Source organism: Exophiala bonariae (assembly GCF_035927105.1).
Source record: "Exophiala bonariae strain CCFEE 5792 chromosome Unknown scaffold_23, whole genome shotgun sequence".
Lineage (NCBI taxonomy): Eukaryota > Fungi > Ascomycota > Eurotiomycetes > Chaetothyriales > Herpotrichiellaceae > Exophiala > Exophiala bonariae.
In genome coordinates this window covers 556,339-575,792 of record NW_027042498.1, presented here as the reverse complement: position 1 = coordinate 575,792, position 19,454 = coordinate 556,339, and the positions used below count along the sequence as shown (strand labels likewise).

The 19,454-nt window shown below is 49.4% G+C and overlaps 3 protein-coding genes across 3 annotated transcripts; 2 read left to right on the top strand and 1 right to left on the bottom strand.

The window, feature by feature from the left end:
• Positions 1 to 580: 580 nt before the first annotated feature.
• Positions 581 to 10,350, top strand: LTR84_006260 (uncharacterized protein; the record flags this gene model as incomplete). Its single annotated transcript, XM_064849821.1, has 2 exons — positions 581 to 639; positions 690 to 10,350. The coding sequence occupies 2 exons, from the start codon at positions 581 to 583 to the stop codon at positions 10,348 to 10,350; spliced, it is 9,720 nt and encodes a 3,239-aa protein (XP_064703576.1).
• Positions 10,351 to 11,318: 968 nt separating this feature from the next.
• COT3 (Elongation factor 2) lies at positions 11,319 to 14,148 on the top strand (the record flags this gene model as incomplete). The annotated part of the gene is made up of 5 exons (XM_064849820.1): positions 11,319 to 11,326; positions 11,391 to 11,464; positions 11,518 to 11,596; positions 11,647 to 11,761; positions 11,815 to 14,148. 5 exons carry the CDS (start codon positions 11,319 to 11,321, stop codon positions 14,146 to 14,148), a joined length of 2,610 nt encoding a protein of 869 aa, XP_064703575.1.
• A 1,051-nt stretch (positions 14,149 to 15,199) lies between these two features.
• On the bottom strand, positions 15,200 to 17,308 carry LTR84_006258 (uncharacterized protein; the record flags this gene model as incomplete). Its single annotated transcript, XM_064849819.1, has 5 exons — positions 15,200 to 16,214; positions 16,267 to 16,350; positions 16,399 to 16,524; positions 16,575 to 16,681; positions 16,730 to 17,308. The coding sequence occupies 5 exons, from the start codon at positions 17,306 to 17,308 to the stop codon at positions 15,200 to 15,202; spliced, it is 1,911 nt and encodes a 636-aa protein (XP_064703574.1).
• Positions 17,309 to 19,454: the final 2,146 nt, after the last annotated feature.

The window sequence follows — 19,454 nt, the reverse complement described above, 5'->3', positions numbered from 1 at the left end:
TGCAGCTGGACATCATTGATTCTTCATAATATGAAGTGTGTAATAACCACCAAGATTCTGGTCTGGAGGCGTGAGGCGAAAAAGAAACAGTGGCTGGTGCCTGAAGCAGACAAGCGATGTGATAGATAGGGAATTTGTCGAGGTAAACACTAAACAGTGACAGTGATGTCAATGGATTTGGGGATGGAGTTGCAGGCAAACTGCCCGTGTACGCACCTGAGGTATTCGCTGTATCCTGTGGGTGCCTGTATTAGCTGTATTTACTGTATCAATACGCCGGGCGTTGCCGCAATAAATTTATGCGGGGAAAGCAGCCCGTGACACCCCAAGACTCGAAGTGCAAGAGCGACCTCCAAAGGCTTAACCACCAACGACGCGCATGTGGCTCCTTCCATTCATATCAAAGTAGATCACAGTAACACCACACTCGGTTGACTCCACATCATTATAGCATCGAGGAAGCCTCCCTCACAACGCTCTCCGTATGCGCAGTGTCAGTTCCCGAATGTTCCCCACAACGATTTCTCCCTTCAGTTCTCAAAGATGAGCGAAGTATCGCACGGAGTACCTCGCTATCACCATGGCAGACTTGGATGACCTTGTTGGGCGGCCCATATCCGCGAGCACAAGTTTCAACTGGTACATCCCGTGTCATTATATGTATTTCAGCAGTTACTAACAGCTCACAGGACATGGTTCATTGAGCTTGTCACTTGTTCCTGTCTCGGCCTCTTCTTTCTGTTCTACTTCAACCGTCTCTTCGCGACTCTCGTTTCCTACGGCTTGAGGGCTTTCACCTGGCATAAGTACAGAGTATGGATCGATATACAGTCTCTACAGTTGTCATTCCTCGCCGGGAGGATCTTCTTCAAAGGTCTCCGGTACCACGGCGAGAATGAAACTATCTTCGTTCAGAGCGGCTACATCACCTGGAGGTGTTGGCTCCGATCCGCTCGTCAGGTTGATTTGTCTGTCACCGATGACCAAAGCACTCCCAGCCTGAAAGAAAAACCCTCCACCACCGGAGATGGTTCAGAGGCCTCCGAACCTGTTGCTGAAGACCAAGAGCTAGGTCGGACTGGAAAACCTGACTCTGCGGATGCAAGAGTCGCTGTCACCGTATCCGGTCTCGAGTGGTTTGTATACAACCGTACTCCTGTCTACGACTCCATCTTCCAGGACGAACACCTGTCCAAGACCAAAACCGAAGATCCGGACCCGGAGGCTCGTAGCGGGATCCTTCCAAAATCAATTTCGGGGAAACTGCGCCATCGCAGGGGCACTGCTAGACCAGAGTCCAAGGATACCTCCACGACGGACTCGTCGGCAGACAGGTTGTCCAGCGAAAAAGCTCACCAGTCGTTGCAGCCAGGTGAAATGAGCGTACCCATCTCCCGTATGGAGACCTATACCAGTGCTGTGTCTGGTGAAGACGAGCTCAACACGAATGTATCCAGCTTTTACTCATTCATTTTACGCACTTTGCCAATATCAATCGAGTGCACCAAAGGAGCTATCACTCTGGGTAATGAAAACACGCGTGCTATCGTTGTCACCACTTTTACTTCGGCTTTTGGGCATGTGGACGCCGCCGCTGCAGGCCCGCTTGACATCTTTCGCCAGGTCTTCGATTTCGAGATCAAACTTCCAAAGGTTGAAATGAAACCCAATCCAGATTATCGCAGATCTCAGACTGCTGCGGCTGAAAAATACATCTCAGCTGCAGAGTCATTGATGCGCAGGAAAAGACGCTGGTGGCACATCGACTTAGGCATCCTCGTACGTCTTAAAAGAATTGGTCAGCGAATGAAGCGTCTCCTTCCGGGCCTTCGCAGTTCTCGAGGCTCTCTAAGAACTTCAGCCTCGCCAGACAGAGAGTCCAAAGGTCCCTTTCTGTATGAAGAATTTCAAGATCTCAACAGGTCATGGCACGGCTTGACCCGCTATCTGGATGAAGACGATCAAGATGATCATGAAAGTTGGTCTCATGTGGACTATGCTAGATTTTCACAGATTTTGGATTCGCCTGCAATCCATCTGAACTTCTACTGGGATATGCCAGGGGAAGTCCTAGAAGAACAGAGCGACCAGCAAGCAGACACCAATCATGACATGGTGAACGGTTGTACTCCCCCAGCCTATGGCCTTGATTTGACCATCAGAGGAGGCTTCGTCAATTATGGACCATGGGCAGATAGGCTCAGGGTGGAAATCCAGAACGTCTTCTTGCCGAATCCCTACAAGTCGGTCACCCCTGCAGTTGCTTTGAGTACTGGCCAGCCAAGGCAAAGTACGAGCATGGTCATCCGAATCGATCTAGAGGACGAGGTCAGCCTCCGCGTACCCACCAAAGAACGCTCCAAAGATTGGCAGTGGAGAGGGCGGGCACATACTGTGAAAGATGCAGCCGCTGTCCGTAAACAACGCGAGAAGCGACATTTTCGTTTTCGCAGATCTCAGAAGACCAAGCTTGGTCCTGATGTTCGACCCTTTGGCTGGCTAACGGTCTCAGCTGGAAGGGACTCCACTGTTCGCTACGATATGGATATGGTACCCGGGAGCCAAGGCTATCAAAATCAGCTAAGGCTCGAACTAAAGAATACAAAGGCGACCTCAAGCGTTAACCATGATCTACTATGGCGCTGCAAATCACAAAAAGTATCTTGCGATCTCTCCAATCCCCTTGCATGGAACAGTCCTCACACATGGATCTTTGACGTTGAGAACAATGCCATGGAAATGTTTCTCTTGCGAGATCATATGTTTCTTCTGACTGACTTGATCAGCGACTTTACCGCAGGGCAGAAGCCAGATTATATGACTTTTGTTCCCTTCCTATACAAGCTCCATTTGACTTTTCCAGACTTGAAGCTCTACCTCAATGCGAATGATTACAACATCATCGACAACCCTTGCAATGTGGAGGAGAATGCTTTCTTGGTCCTGGGATTTGGACACCTGAGTGGTGATGTCGATATACCCATGCAATACTTCGCTCCGCGTGAAAGCAGTGTTAAATTTCTGGCTGAAGGTCAAAATGCCTATTTGCAGCTGATTACACCCTTGTGGAACACCCTCAACACTCTCGTCGAAGACAAAACTATGGCAACGCTGAAGAAACTCAATCTAGAGGGATCCTACAATTATTACTCAAACATTGCACCGTCCTTGACCGATTCTCTGTTCATGACCGTCATAGGCGGTGCTCCCCAATTCTTCTTGCACGGTTACCTGATCCGCTATTTCATGAATGTCAAGGAGAATTACTTTGGAGAAGATTTACATTTCCGAACCCTCGAAGAATACCAAAACATGCTTGCGGATCAGAATCATGATACTCCTCGCCCGGGGCTGAAGAAGGAGAACGACCTAGATGTCATTCTAACAGTTCGAGCTGACGAGTCAAGCATATTACTGCCAGCCAACATTTACGCACGAAATGAATGCGTGCGATTTGATGTACTCCTCGTTGAAGCCGACATGCGCTTCACCAACTACTACATGGACTTACAGGTCAATTCAAGCCCTCTCGAAGCCTCCACTCAATCTACGCCTCTGGACAACGCAAAGGATGGCACTGTCATTTCCAATTGTCAACTGTTCATCGACAGTGCTGGCATCTACGGACATCGCCTCTTTGGAGCCCCGCCAACTGAACCAACCTATGTCTGCAATTGGGACATTGATGTTGGCGAGATCACAGGCGAATGCTCGTCCCGATTCATTCGGACTTTGATTCCTGCCATTGCCGCATTTATATTCACGCTTGACGACGATGAGAATGCACTTCCAGAATTTAGGGGCGCTGTAATACATGATGTGACATTTTTGAGAGTCAGTCTCGCAGCCGTGCGTCTCTGGCTTGTCACAACAGGAGCCGCATTTCTGCTCGAACTATCTGAATGTGACCTCTCCTTTGGAGACTGGGCAGGATCTAGCTTTGCGAAAACACTAAGGGCTCATGTCCCGAGCATTCTTTTTGCGGTTGTCGACCATCAAAGTGCTGTCCGCCATCACGACGATAGTCCTAGCGCAGTGAAAACCTATGCTAGCTTTCAGACTTCAATCACCTTAGGCTCCCTAGACAAATCTGCAGACCTTGCGCAGACTAGAGCTTTGCAACAACAGCATGTTCGATACCATGACCAGCGTACCCACCGCGCGGATTGGCTGATGAAAGCCCAGACGCTACACTCAGCACAGCACAAGACCCCTGAATGGGCCCGTGAACGGCCCGCAATGCCTGTGCCTGTACTGCCTGAACCAGTTGGTAAAGTGCAAACCACAACCTTGTTCGCTGGATCTGGAAATAGTCGAACATCCCGAGCACGACTTCGTAAGAGTTCATTCCTCTCTTCCTCGTCAGCATCCCTGCGTACCAGAGAGCCCCCGAGAGCGCATACATCACAACCACATTCACGACTCGGATCATTCCAAGGAAGCCATCGGACAGGGGTCTACAAGACATCATTGGCACCTCCGTCTGATCACTCTAGCACTCAGAGCAAACGCGCTTCCGCTCATCTCCACCCATCCGAGCCACACGGTCATATAAATCTAGTAACCTTCTCGAGCCCATGGGCTCCCCCTCATTTCACTTTGCATGACGTGCACCCAGACACCACCAATATGCCTGCAGCGTTGATTGCCGGGGCTTCAGAGTCGAACAATTTGGTCTTGCACACTAGCATGTCTGACACACAGCATGATGACTTCGAGCATACTCCACACAACGGAATCATTTGCTTGGTGGAAAATGGCTTGTCTGGCTTTTGTACACCAGACATGTTCTTGTCTATTGGAGAACTAATTCGCGAGCTGACTACGGATCATCCTGTGGATATGCTCGATCAAGTTCAAATTGATGTCATGAAAAGGGTTATGGAAGTCTACAAACACAAAGATCATGGGCACATGATAGACATAGCGATTCAGCTTCCGCGAGCGCATATCAGACTTATAAACAGTATCAGTTGCAGCGCAAATCACGAAGCTTCAGACGATCAGTATGATATCAAACTCTCCGAATCTCGGGTCATGCTCCGTTCATTACACCGGAAGGCCGATGGGCGAGGACAACAAGATTTGCAGAAAAGCCAAATAGCCTACGGCTCCATTCAGAGCCTTTCCATGAGCGTTCGGGATGAGGCATTTCAGCCCGGCAAGTCAGCAGCACAAGCAGAACTCTCACTCGCCAATACAGGCTTTTGGCTTTGCATTAAAGAGGCCGTCAGTTCAAAGTTGCAAATCAGCAATTTCGATGTAGTTCTATGGTCGGACCGTCTCGCTAACATGGCCGGGTTGATCCAACGGAGCACGACGATGGTAGACTATATCGCAGGCGCATTTTCAGATCTGGATCAAAGCTTAAAGTCAAAACATTTGATCTATCATCTCACCCTGGCGGGCGACTCGGTCTCAGACCCTGTCTATTTGACCAAACCGTCCTACGTTTTGCGTAGTGCCGACAATCATGTCCGTCTAACAGATTCTTGGAAAATAATGACCCGACTCAGACACATCTACTTTACACTCCTTTGCGAAAACCATGGTTTGTTATCGAAAGGATGTGACTGCAAAACACTTGAACTCGAAGGTTCAGCAAGAAAGGACGTTCTGTCATCCTTTGAACGCTGGCGTGGATGGGATTATGCGAGGGACAGGGTCCCTCTAGTGAACAAGCTTTTCGAAGATCTAGGATCACCATTGCCCGATCTCAAAAATTCTCTTGCTATGTCAACAGAAGTGATTGTCGGAAAGCTGGGTATCATATTAGATCCGGGTCCGAGACAGAGTGACCTGACGATGCTCGGCCTTGACTTCAACCTTGCTCTTGGCCCAATTGATGAATCTTCGTTGAATGGCGAACTTGTCCAGAAGATCATTGTGCAAGTTTACCTCGCAGACACTGCTCTACATCTCAACTGGGCACTGCTCGAGCTGGCACGCCAGGTCATAGAACTGGGAAATCCTCTAAAAGCTTCAAAGCCAACAATCGATGTCAAAGCAACAGCGACCGCAAGGACTCGGCCTGCAACCAGAAGACAATTTCAAATTATCCTTGGTAGCGATCTTGCCTCAATCTACCTCATGACGACAAACCTAAGATTGAAATGGGGTGCTGAGCGATTTAGAAGTGCTGTCTCGTTCGATGGAGGTAGCCATCGACCTGGAGTCGCATCGTTCACGGTTGCGGCAAACACAGCCATGGCCAGATTCAGAAGTCACTCTCGCTCACTACTGATGTGGGGACTGAAGTCACCCAAAGTGTACGGGTCGGTGTCACCCCAAGCATCACCGACAGAAAAAACAACTGTGCGTGTCTGTGCAGCGTCCAACAAGCTTCGATTCGAGATGAAGGAGAACATTGTGGGACTTCTCAGCGTAGTAGAGTCAGTCATATACGACGAAGTTCATGCCATAGTGCGACTGAAGGATCAATTACCGCAAGAGGACAACAGGACAGCGACACCTGAACTCTTGCGGAAGAATGCTCCCATTAGTCTGGATCTCCATGTTGCACTGTTCTTGGACGATTACAGATTGAAAGCCTCAATTGTTCCATCTCTCTCTTACACCATCGCAGGCAATGTTGCTCGGACTTCGATTTTACCTCGTAAGGACGGTGGCTTAGCCATCAATTTCGACATCAAGCAACATGAACATTTATTCGAGGTGCCCCATGGAACGTCCAAAAACAATCTTTCAATCATGAAAATGCCCCCAGTGAATGGTCGACTCTCTGTGCGACAAACTTCCAAACTTGTGGTAGTCCACGCCCGTACCACTGTGGAGCAAGTCAACCTTGAAGCTGCAGGTGTGCGAGCTTGTTTTGATGCATTGAACCAACCTGGCGTCGTGCAACTTATACCCGATGCCAAAATATCAGTACAGCGGATCCAATCTTCGCTGGATCGGGTTGTAGGTGGAAAATCTAAATCTCAAGTTGCACAGCTACCGGACAACACTTTGATGATACGTTACGCAATTCATGGCACTCTTGCTGCGGTGAACATCCATATGAGTGCTCCTTCAATAGTCGAAGGGAACAAGTACAAGGCTGAAATGGAATTGAGGCTGGAAGGAACCACTCTTTTTGTTCACAACGAGTCGGACGATCCCGATACGATATATGAACAACCGCAGTTTTCTCTTAACTCAAAAGGTGTTGGGCTAAGCGTTTACCGCACAAATGAGCATAATAAGGTGAATGTTGGAAGGTGCATTGTGGGTCTCAAGGCATCTGGGAAAACGTCAAAAGATACTGGATCCCGAACAGTCCAAGTGTATCGCGCGAAGAGCGAAGCTATCACGATTGAACTCTACGAAGAAACCGTGTCAGTTGGTGTTGATATCGCCAATTTTATTCAGGAGCGCATTCAGTCGATCAAACTTGCGGACCCTTCAGATAACATCACGCGACTAAGAAGGATGACTACCGCTGGCTTGACGGATCGTTTAAAACCAAAAGACCAGATCGAGACAGCATTGGTAGCTACGATGTCACAAGACTCAACAGCTTCGGCACTGTACAATTCTACATACGCCCTGGACCTAGAGAACATTTGCGTCCGATGGAACCTGAAGCGACATTCGGTGCTATCCCCTACAAGAGAGCCCGAAGATCTGGTTTTCTCAATTCGTCAGGTCGGTCTTCAGACCAGACAAGAGGGTACTGCAAGGCTGTCTATCATTGACACCCAGTTACAAATCGTGCCTCAGTCGCAATCGGACCGTCCCACTCTGCGTACATCCAATTCTGCCCTGCTGCCGGAGGTAGTTTTCGGTGCGGCATATCTAACCACTAAGCGTGATCGCCGATTTGCCTTCCATGCCAAAGGAAAGGCCTTGGACCTTCGACTTGCATCGGACTCTGTCATTCCAGCACATGCTCTACAGAGCTCCATCGGAAATGCGAGTGTAGAGTTACGAAAGGCAAAGAAATATACTGCAGACAGTCCACAGACGCCAGAAGCAGAACATTCCAATTTCTTCCTCGGCAAGAAACGGCTGGCGTCGCTTCTCGTGGATGCAGATTTTGCTGGGGCTGTTGTCCATATCAGCCCACGTGCTGAAGTCCAACATCAAACTTCTGTCTTTGGTTTCCTCAAGGGGAAGAAGAGGTCACGGGCGGGCCGTTATGGACAAGCTGTGCAAGGCGACGATGCCACATCCGCAACATTGCAGTCCCCTGGTGTTGCACTCAAAGTCGAGTATAGCGATAACGGACAGGATGATCCGACCCTCAGTACAGAGGTGAGAGTGGCAGCATCGTCGAACACGCTATATCCAACTGTTGTACCTCTCATCCTAGAGATTTCATCAAGCGTCAAAGAGATGCTCGGTGACGAAGATACCAGTACTGAACAGGCCAAACCTTCAGTACAGCCAACTAGCTATCTCTCAGATGCCACGATGACGAACACTAGCCCAACGGCCATCTTAGGTCGCTGTAAGTTGAATGCCGGTCTCTACATCCAGCGGCAGGAGTTCAGCCTTAGTTGCCAGCCGATTGCACGGGTCGCTGCAACCGCAAGCTTCGCAGATATATTTATCACCATCAATACGGTATCGGCTCCCGACCAAGAACGCTTTTTTGCCATTCTTACGACGTTTAACAAGCCGGAAGCTTCTGTGCAGCATGTCTACTCTAGAGAATCCACCGCGCGGTTCGGGGTCGACTCGATTGTAATGTCCTTGATGAACAGCAAGCATGTGAGTTCGCGAACTGGGATTTCTGCCATACTCAATTTTAGCCCGATGAACATCGACATCAACGCCAAGCAGGTTCAAGATTTTCTTCTGTTCCGCGAGATATGGTATCCAGCCGAGCTTCGGCGAACTTCGAAACCAACACCATCTGTGGCTACAACTCAGGATCAGCAAGCCTATGCGATGCAGCGTTTCCAAGAGATCTCCGCGCAGGGCACGCTGCCATGGCATGCTATTGTTTCAGTGCAAGAGATCAAGCTACAAGTTGACTTGGGTCAAGGCTTAGGCAAATCAGTCTTTACGATTTCCAAGCTATGGGCATCTTCCAAGAAGAACAATGACTCTGAGCAAAACCTTTGCATTGGCTTTGACAGGGTTGGCATTGACAGCACGGGGCGAATGAGTGGTTTCGTCGAGCTACAAAATATGAGAGCCAGGACATCCATCAGGTGGCCTGTGGATTCGCAGGCACACAAGAGAGCTCCACTAGTTCAAGCATCTATTGCTTTTGAACACTTCCGAGTGAAAGCATCATTCGACTATCAGCCATTCATAGTGGCAGATATCTCCTCGTTCGAATTTCTGATGTACAATGTCCGTCAGGACTCACAGAATGCCAATGATCGTCTGGTGGCTATTCTTGATGGTGGCAAAGTACAAGTCTTCTGCACAACAGCAACAGCTGGGCAAGCTTTGGCTTTGGTACAGGCTTTTGAGAGGCTGGTACAAGAGAAGCAAGAGGCATACCAGACTTCGTTGCGCGATTTGGACAAATTCCTGCGAAGAAAATCCGTCTTCCCATCCAGCAATTGGGTCACACCGCCTCCACGGATCAAGGAAAATTCCGCCACAAAGAGCATGTTCTCTCTCCACACAGATGTTGTTGTGACACTTAGAGCACTCGATGTGGGTGCTTTCCCGACAACATTCTTTGACAACCAAATCCTGAAGCTAGAGGCAACGGATGTGCAAGCCCGATTCGCCGTAGCGACAACTGACGGCAAAACTCATAGTGGACTGGGAATGAGCCTTGGTCAAGTCAGAGTAGCTCTGTCCAATGTCAACCGAGTGACCACCAAGGCGTTGAGCGAAGTATCCGTGCCCGAGGTCATTGAAAGAGCGACCACGTCTCGGGGAGGGACGATTGTCAAGGTACCCCGATTAGTCTCGTCCATGCAGACGTGGCAAGAACCGGAGTCCAACATTATTGAGCATATCTTCCGCAGCACGTTCGAGGGCAAGGTTGATGTCGGCTGGAACTTTGCGCGGATCAACTTCATTCGTGGCATGTGGACCGCGCACTCTCGCGGTCTGGCTCAACGACTTGGGAAGCCTTTGCCACCTTCAGCGGTCAAAATCACTGCCGAGCCTCAAGGGGATGGAGAGAATGGTGGGCAGGAGAAGATCACTGCAGTGGTCAATGTTCCGCAGTCGCGATTCACATATGTTGCTCTGGTACCCCCAGTCATTGACACTCCACAGCTACGAGACATGGGTGAAGCAACTCCGCCTCTGGAATGGATAGGGCTACATAGAGACAAGCTGCCCGAAGCAACCCATTCGATTGCTATTGTTTCCCTATTGGAAGTGGCCAGGGAGGTTGAAGATGCATATGGCCGCATTCTTGGGGCGAGTTGAGGTGACACAAAGACGAGTGCATAGCGATGGCGTTTTGGGGCAGTGTATTCTGTAAGAAGTGGAGAGTTGCATGCATTCTGGTATGTAGTGAAGTTAGTCATGTAAACCAAAGTAGTTTTTAATTTTCAGACATCACGACGATCTAGCTCTGATACAACTCCTTTGGTGAATGACTGGTGATGGAGCACATTCATGCTATTATTGTCAGACACAACAAATGCAATATCTTGCAATTGGCTAATGAGAAAAGCTAAGTCCGTGTCTTGACGGCCCGTGAGTCATGCATCAATCGCAATATTAATAATGCCCGTCGAGCCTCGTGAATGGGACTCATCGCTTCTCGAACTGTGGGCGCTGCATGGCTTTCCATTAGGGTTCAAGTATTTGTGTGAGTCTTCCTTCTCTTGGCCATTGGTTCACACCTGTCTAGGTTCAAGTTAGGTAGCAATACTCCAGAAGAAGCAGGTATTGGAAAACATAGACTTATCTCCGGTGCCAGTGTGATGTGTATTCTAACCTGAATGTGTCTAGTTCGTTGAATAGTGGGGGCGCACTGGGTTTATCGGTGGCAAGTCTGACGGACAGTCACATTCAATGACCCCTCCAAAGAACAGAGAAGTGACCACCCGTGGCTAAGAGTCCCTACCCAGTTGAATAAAAATTCAATGTCAGACTGCAACATTAACTGCCACCACCAATCTTGGCTTGGCGCTGCCCCTCTGCGCACCACTTCTGCGGACTAGCATTTTTCATATCTGCTTTCCCACCTGCCGAGTCTCATCACTTCGACTTCGTACGAAGCTGTGAAACTTCATCTCATCCTCTCTCATCTTGTCCGCGACGACAAGCGCAGTCTTACTTTGCAGATCGAGTCGAACCCTCGATTCTGCTTCTCCTCTGTCTACCGCTCAAGAGAGCACCCTCACCGCCGCTCTAAGGCCGTTCCATCTCCCCCTCCAACCGCCACCATGGTCAAGTATGAAGACCTCACCTTTGCGCCTCTGCCCATCTCAAGACGGGTGCTAACATGTCCTCAATAGCTTCACCGTCGATGAGATTCGAACTCTCATGGAAAAGCCCGCCAATATCCGTAACATGTCAGTTATTGCACATGGTAAGTCCATCTCGCCCTCTCCCTGCTCAAAACACCATCTCACCTTTGACTAGTCGACCACGGAAAATCTACCTTGACCGATTCCCTTGTCCAGCGTGCCGGTATCATCTCAGCTGCCAAAGCTGGTGAAGCGTTTGTCTACCCCTTCGAGAAAGAAACATCACATAATAACTCCGTTTTAGCCGGTTTACAGACACCCGCAAGGACGAGCAAGAAAGAGGTATCACCATCAAGTCCACCGCTATCTCTCTGTATGCCCATCTACCAGATGAGGAAGATCTCAAGGACATTCCCCAGGTAAGACCTTGCAACTATGCCAATGACTAATCCCGACACTAACGGTATTCCAGAAAGTCGAGGGTAACGAGTTCTTGATCAACTTGATCGACTCGCCCGGTCACGTCGATTTCTCCTCTGAAGTCACTGCTGCTCTCCGTGTCACCGATGGTGCTCTCGTTGTCGTCGACACCATTGAAGGTGTCTGTGTCCAGACCGAGACTGTCCTTCGACAGGCTCTTGGTGAACGTATCAAGCCCGTCGTCATCATCAACAAGGTCGACCGTGCCCTCCTTGAATTGCAAGTCGAGAAGGAAGATCTTTACCAATCATTCCTGAGAACCATCGAGTCGGTCAACGTCATCATCTCCACCTACTTTGACAAGGCTCTTGGTGATGTCCAAGTCTGGCCCGAAAAGGGTACCGTGGCCTTCGGTTCCGGTCTTCACGGCTGGGCCTTCACTATCCGCCAATTCGCCATCCGATATGCTAAGAAGTTCGGTGTCGACAAGGCCAAGATGATGGAGCGTCTTTGGGGCGACAACTACTTCAACCCCAAGACCAAGAAGTGGACCAAGACTGCCGACTTCGAGGGCAAGACTCTTGAGCGTGCCTTTAACCAGTTCATTCTTGACCCAATCTTCAAGATCTTCGATGCCTTCACCAAGGGCAAGGTTGACGAGCTTGTCAACTTGGCCACCAAGCTTGATATCAAGATCACCAACGAAGAGAAGGAACTACCCGGCAAGGGCCTTCTGAAAGCAGCTATGCGAAAGTTCCTGCCAGCTGCCGATGCTCTTTTGGAGATGATGGTTATCCACTTGCCATCCCCAGTCACCGCTCAGAAGTATCGTGCTGAGACTCTCTACGAGGGTCCCTCTGATGATGCAGCTTGCATTGCCATCCGAGACTGCGATCCCAAGGCAGACCTCATGCTTTACGTCTCCAAGATGGTGCCAACCTCCGATAAGGGCCGATTCTATGCCTTCGGTCGTGTCTTCGCTGGTACTGTCCGCTCTGGTCTCAAGGTCCGCATCCAGGGCCCCAACTACATCCCTGGCAAGAAGGAAGATCTCTTCGTCAAGGCCATCCAGCGTACTGTTCTCATGATGGGTCGCACCGTTGAACCTATTGATGATATGCCTGCCGGCAACATTATTGGTCTCGTTGGTATCGATCAGTTCTTGTTGAAGTCCGGTACCCTCACCACATCCGAAACCGCGCACAACTTGAAAGTCATGAAATTCTCAGTCTCGCCCGTCGTCCAGCGCTCAGTTGAGGTCAAGAACGCTAACGATCTACCCAAGTTGGTCGAAGGTCTTAAGCGGTTGTCCAAGTCTGATCCTTGTGTCTTGACCATGATCTCCGAATCCGGCGAACATATTGTCGCAGGTGCTGGCGAGTTACATTTGGAAATTTGCTTGAAGGATTTGGAAGAAGACCATGCTGGTGTACCTCTCAAGATTGGTGACCCCGTCGTGCCATACCGTGAGACTGTTGGACAGAAGTCAAGCATGACCGCACTTTCCAAGTCTCCCAACAAGCACAATCGTCTTTATGTCATTGCTGAACCTCTTGGTGAGGAAGTTTCCAAGGAAATCGAGGCTGGCAAGATCAACCCCCGTGACGACTTCAAGGCTCGTGCCCGTGTCCTTGCTGACGACTTCGGCTGGGATGTTACCGATGCTCGAAAGATCTGGGCTTTCGGTCCTGACACCAACGGTCCCAATTTGCTCGTCGACCAGACCAAGGCTGTTCAATACCTCAGTGAAATCAAGGATTCCTTCGTCTCTGGTTTCCAATGGGCTACTCGTGAGGGTCCCGTTGCCGAAGAACCCATGCGATCCATCCGATTCAACGTCATGGATGTCACTCTCCACGCCGATGCTATCCATCGTGGTGGTGGCCAGATCATCCCCACTGCCAGACGTGTGCTATACGCTGCCACTCTCTTGGCCGAGCCCGGTCTCCAGGAGCCCGTCTTCTTGGTCGAAATCCAAGTCCCCGAGCAAGCCATGGGTGGTATCTATGGTGTCCTCACTCGCCGAAGAGGTCACGTCTTTTCTGAGGAACAACGTGTTGGAACTCCTCTCTTCACAGTCCGTGCCTACCTTCCCGTCGCCGAGTCCTTCGGCTTCAACGCAGATCTCCGCGCCGCCACATCCGGTCAAGCCTTCCCCCAGATGGTGTTCGACCATTGGCAAATCCTCCCTGGAGGCTCCGTCCTCAACAACACCACCATGCCCGGTCAGATCGTGGAGAAGACACGTACCAGAAAGGGTCTCAAGCCCGCTCCTCCTGGATATGATAACTATTATGGTAAGTCCCTCACTCTAAGAACCACCCAGTTTGAGACTGGTGAAATAGATGAACTCCCGCTAACCTCGTCGATAACAGACAAGTTGTAGACAACTCCCTTTCCTCGCATTTTAGAGAAGGGAAACCCAGACCATGACCCCTTAACGAAAAAAAACACAAGCACAGCATGAATTTTTAAACAGTCCGACCCTTCCGATTGGCATGAATTGATTTACTGGCCATGCACGCATGAAGAAAAAAAGACCTGACAATGTGATTTGTGATCCCGCGGAAATGCTTTTCTAGAAAGGCAACATGAGAAATAAGAGAAACATGGCTCCTGGTAAAGAAAAGTTGTCATGGCATGGTATGGCATGGCCTTCGCCTGGGTGGAGGTGGTGCTAGGTGCTAAGGGGAAAGGAAGCAGTAATTGATAGCAAAACGTCAATTGTACACAAACACACTCGGCGCACACGATCCCTTGGAAAAGAATCGGTGTGTGCTTTCGCGGATTTGTAGTGGTAGTTCTCGGCACCTCTTTCTTCCCCCCCTTTTCCTCCGTTTTTCTCGGGCTGTGTGCTCTGATAAAGATGATATAGCAATGCTTCCCCAACCTCACATCGGGCGTTGACAGTGACAGTAGCAGGAGATTGCCCCTTCAAGCTGCATGCGTACCTAGTGAGGTGAGTGTTGCGTACATCCTAAAACTCTGGGGACAGCCGTTCCGACCGCTGATAGCTGCAGGGCGACGAGAGACCGCCGTCACTACTCTGCATAGGCCGATGGAATCATAACTACTTTTGCTCAGTATTCAACATTCAGTACTCAGGTACTCCTGCTCAAACTTTGTTGTTTTTCTTTCTAAAGTACCACGATGCCAACGTCCCAGCATCAAGGGATCTCATACAAAATAAATATATTTCTGTACGACCAGGTCAAGGCCCGTTCTTGCACTTCCGTTCAGCGTCCCAGCGAGAGTGAGTATGTCTGAGCAATCCTGAAAATTAGGATGAGCACACACATTTTTGGATTTTGCTTGATCATGTAATTCCTCCACTGTTTTGAGTTCATGCATAAAAAACATCAATGCCATTTTTGTTCCATCTGAATAAAATTTAAAGTAGTGAATTCGTTCTCTCCGTCATCGAGTCTAGGGGTATCTCATTTTTGTGTGTCTCCGCCGTGGTATCGCCGTCTTGGGAACCGTATTCGACATTTCTCTATGGTTTCCTGCAACTTGGCTGCCACTCCTTGCTTTTCTTGCTGTGCAAAGCCCGCTTTGACGAATTTCGCCCAAGTGTTCGTCAAGACCAGTTCTTTGATACTCGATTCGGCCTTGTCAAAGACCGTCGGGTCGAATAAATAAGGAATGCCGATGTTGTCGGGCAATCTTTCACCAAAGTTGGTCATTTTGAGTTCTCCAAGCTGACGAGTAGGATCAGAAATGAGCCGATCTTCAATCCTGCCAGTCTCTTCAGTGATGGTGGAAACCACTGACAGCTGGTCTCTACCCGGTTGGCTTTCGAGATCTTCAGCAACAGTGGAAGACCAAAAATTGTCGAACGGAGTAGCAGCATTTGGCGCAGGTCTGGCACAGACCAATGCAGCATATTGTTCAAATATGGCTTCCAAGTCTCGCAGATGTTGCGACGAGATGTTGATTGGGAAGTCAGAATACTTCAGACTGATGAAAGAAGCGTAAATGCCAACGGCTCGCTGGAATTGCTGGCGCACCAGTGCTTTGTCTGGTACCTTTGCAGGTTCAGCTTTCTGCTGCTTGTTCGACTTGATCGACTTAGGTGGTTTCGAGGCCCAGTTGGCCTTCCACTCTTTAACATGAATCAGGAAACTGATGTTCTCTGCAGAAAAATCCTTGGTCGCCGAAAACATGAGGAGAGGCTGTGGATTGAGTTGGAGTGTTTTCTCCAGGGTGCCCATCGTATACATTTCACAGTGGCGATTGCTCGCGGTGGTTTTGATTGATTGCCTGGTTGAGACTCGCGATCGAGCACCACTCTTTGTGGATTCGGACATGACAGAACCATTCGACTTCTGTTTCTGCTCCCATTCGGCGATGATCTCGCGCGTCTCGGTCTCCAAGCTACGGTTCTTGAAAACTTGGAAGAAGGGAACGAATATCATGCAGCCCTGCATAAGAACAATAGAGATGGAGAACCTGCAGTTCTTCAACGATGGGTTCGATTGACCAAGTAGTCTGGGACACTTACCACATGGGAGGGATGAAATAGAAATCGGCAGCACGCATGCCAGGCGCGTACAAAGCAATCAGCCACATTGGTGAAGCCGGCAGTCTGTGTTTGTTAGTGGTTGATGTCACCTGCAGATGGTGAAAAACTTACCCAGCCACGATGCAAACGACAGTCTGTGATCTCCATCCATGAACATCACGAATATTGCGAACCCGCCAAAGCAGGATTGGGGCATAGATCCAAGCCCAAAATAATTGCCAGGCGATTGAGGGCCACCTAAAGTACCATTAGCACACTTGAAGTGCGGGTGCAGTGGAGAGTCCAACCATTCCCAGCCCCTCCGACATTGAAGGTTCTCAGCAGCAGATTGTGAGTTTCCAAATGCCCGGCGGAATTGCCTCGAGGTGAGAAAGACAATTAATGCGACGGCGACCTTGTCTCGTCAGTCATTTTGCGTTGATGAAGGACGTCAACGACTTACTTGGAGAACCATCCCAATGCCGATCCATGCCATAGTGTTCTTGGTAGCATTATACTCCCTAAGTCTCTGCCAATATTTGCGTAGTCCACGGGCCCGAGCAGGTGGAGGTGCTTGTGGCCTGCCGACGGCACGGCCTTGAATGTACTCTTTCTGGGCGGTGGCAATTGAAAGCAACTGAGAGTTCGAAGCCTGGAATAGTGCGATCCCAAGAGGAAGATAGATGCTCATGATCCAGTATTCTGTGGTGCATGGAAAGTAGCCATTCAAAACATATGCAATTAAGCATAGTATCCAATACACATGGAGAGTAGCGACAGCGCTGACTGCCAAAGGGATGTTTCGCATGCGAAGATATGGAAGATCTCGATTCTTGAGGAGAAAAATGATTGCGGGAAGTAGGAGGCAGGTCCACACCACGACAATGCTGATATAAGTCATGCCAAGTCCGTCTGTGTTGTATCTGAGCGACCCGTCGTATCCCTGAGCATATTGAGGGAGGTCAGGTATGGTCGCTCCCTTGTCAACGACAGTCCGAGGTGCACCAGCACCACCGTTGCATGGTGGAATTGGGGTGGACATCTGGACCAGCGAATAGTTGAAAATTGAAATCTGCACTCGAGGAATATGGGGATACCAAAGTGAAAGGGTTGAAGAAAGAGGAGAACGCAATAATGTCAAGAAAGACCAAGGGAGACAAAAGGAGTTTCAGTGAGCCACATGCCAATGCAAGGTGATATTGACGAGTTTTTGACTCGCAGAGCAAGCGTGAGAAATGGCGGCTGCTGGCAGTCCTGTTCAAGGACGATCCGTATATTAAAGTAGAATTGAGCAATGGTCACACTGACTCGGGAGGAACGGGTGGAGAAAACGTAGATGAAGCGATCAAGAAGAGTAGAAGGGAAGGGAAGGAGTGAGTGTCAGTGGTGGTTAACTGAGGAAAGGTTGCGCCCACATGGCTGCTGGTCGTCATGGCTGAGGAAGGAGCAGTGCACCGTAGATAATCCATCCATCTTGGAAAGGGTCAATGCGATCCAGTCCTCTCAATGAGGCGCGGCAGAGCACAGGTGGGTGTTACACTGTGATCGATCGTTGCGGCTTCCATGTGTATCGTGGCCTTCGATACCTGGAGAAGTCGGCTCGGAACTGGTTTTATGTGCTGTTTCATGCGGCGGGAACCTTGCCTCTCGCTTTGTAGCTCAGTCCTTTGGGACAAGGCTTTCTAAGTCACAGCCAACAGAACAAAAGCAACTATTGATCCGTATGCTGCTACCGAGTCCGTAGGATCGACTACCAGGTGGAAAGTTGAACTGGTCATCCTCGAACAGTGGTTTTCAAGAAAAAGCCGTTGTTGAGGCAAGGAAAAGCCCTGCCGGAGATGAGGCTTGGCGGAGACTTCACTCATCGACGACGACGCCGATCAACCCCTGTTTGCCTGGTGTGCCTGGCCCCAATCTCAATCACCTTTCCTACCTAGGTATGTTACTGCTGCATTGGTGTGACAATCACTCCGTATTCGCAAGTATGGTGAGTCCTGCTAGACTGTTCTCACAATCCGTGAAAGCTTCTCCTTCTCGCCTAATGCTTACCGTCGCCGTGCCCAAACAAGCGCGCCATACTAGCCTGCTCTTTGGGCAAATGCTCCCTCACCTGTCGTACTCGATTGGGCGAAGTGGATAGACACTGGAGCACGTTCTGTTCTTGCCGTGTTCCACGCCCTGTCCCGGCTCAAGTACCGAGGAATCCTCATCCTCATCGATATATGATTTCGCTTCGGTGTGTCAGAGCGCGATCAGAAACACTTCTTCTCCGCAACAACAAAAGTTGAGAACTATTTCGCAAGCTAGATGAATCTGGTGCTAAACATTACGCCACCACATTTTCTGTTGGTGTCCACCCGAAGATGCAAAATCATAGAGTGTCGATACTTAGATCAGTAGAACTCGTCATACGGAACGTCGTTATTGTTTCACCACGCATGAGCCATGTGTAGACGTTGAATACTAGTAAATATTCTCCTTCCCAAATAAACAGACTCTAAAATGTGAGAATGACCCTGGCGTGCTGAGAATATTCCCAGGGAAGATCTATACGGAAAGCAAGGTTGTGTGAGAGGGCACTAGTATCCTGGGCCTGAATCACTGGTCAGTATTGTTGACGTGTCCGAAAATTCCGCCACCAATTGTGACGAGGCTGGATAGTATTAAACGCTAGAGCTGAATATTGAAGCAACAGTAGGGTGATTAAAGGAGCTCCATCACTGCCTTCCTCGGAGCAAGCCTCTGCTTTGAGACGGTTCGGAAATTTTGTCTCAAGTCGGAGTGGATTGACCTGTACAACAGAACAATGTTGTCAACAGTTTTGCACTACGTGGTGACATGATACAGGTGAACAACTTGCACAAGAGTCACAATGGTTTTGGTCGAAGGCTTGTTTTATTGCCACTAATGGATTGTTCAGCGTTGTACATAAATTTCCAGTTCTTGAGAAGACAGATGCCACAGATATTAGAAGGGACCGTCCAACACGAGCATCTATCCAACAGTAGTCAAGTGGCGACAATACAACAGATGGATTCCCTACCTGTTGAGCAGATCAGTAATGGTTCATCTCAAATTTAAACTTCGTGATGCTCGATAATGGTTTCCCTCAGAGATCTTGGTGTAATGGGGTACAATCACGTCAAAATTGATCAGTTACTATCTAGTGCATATGGGTTGTAATCATC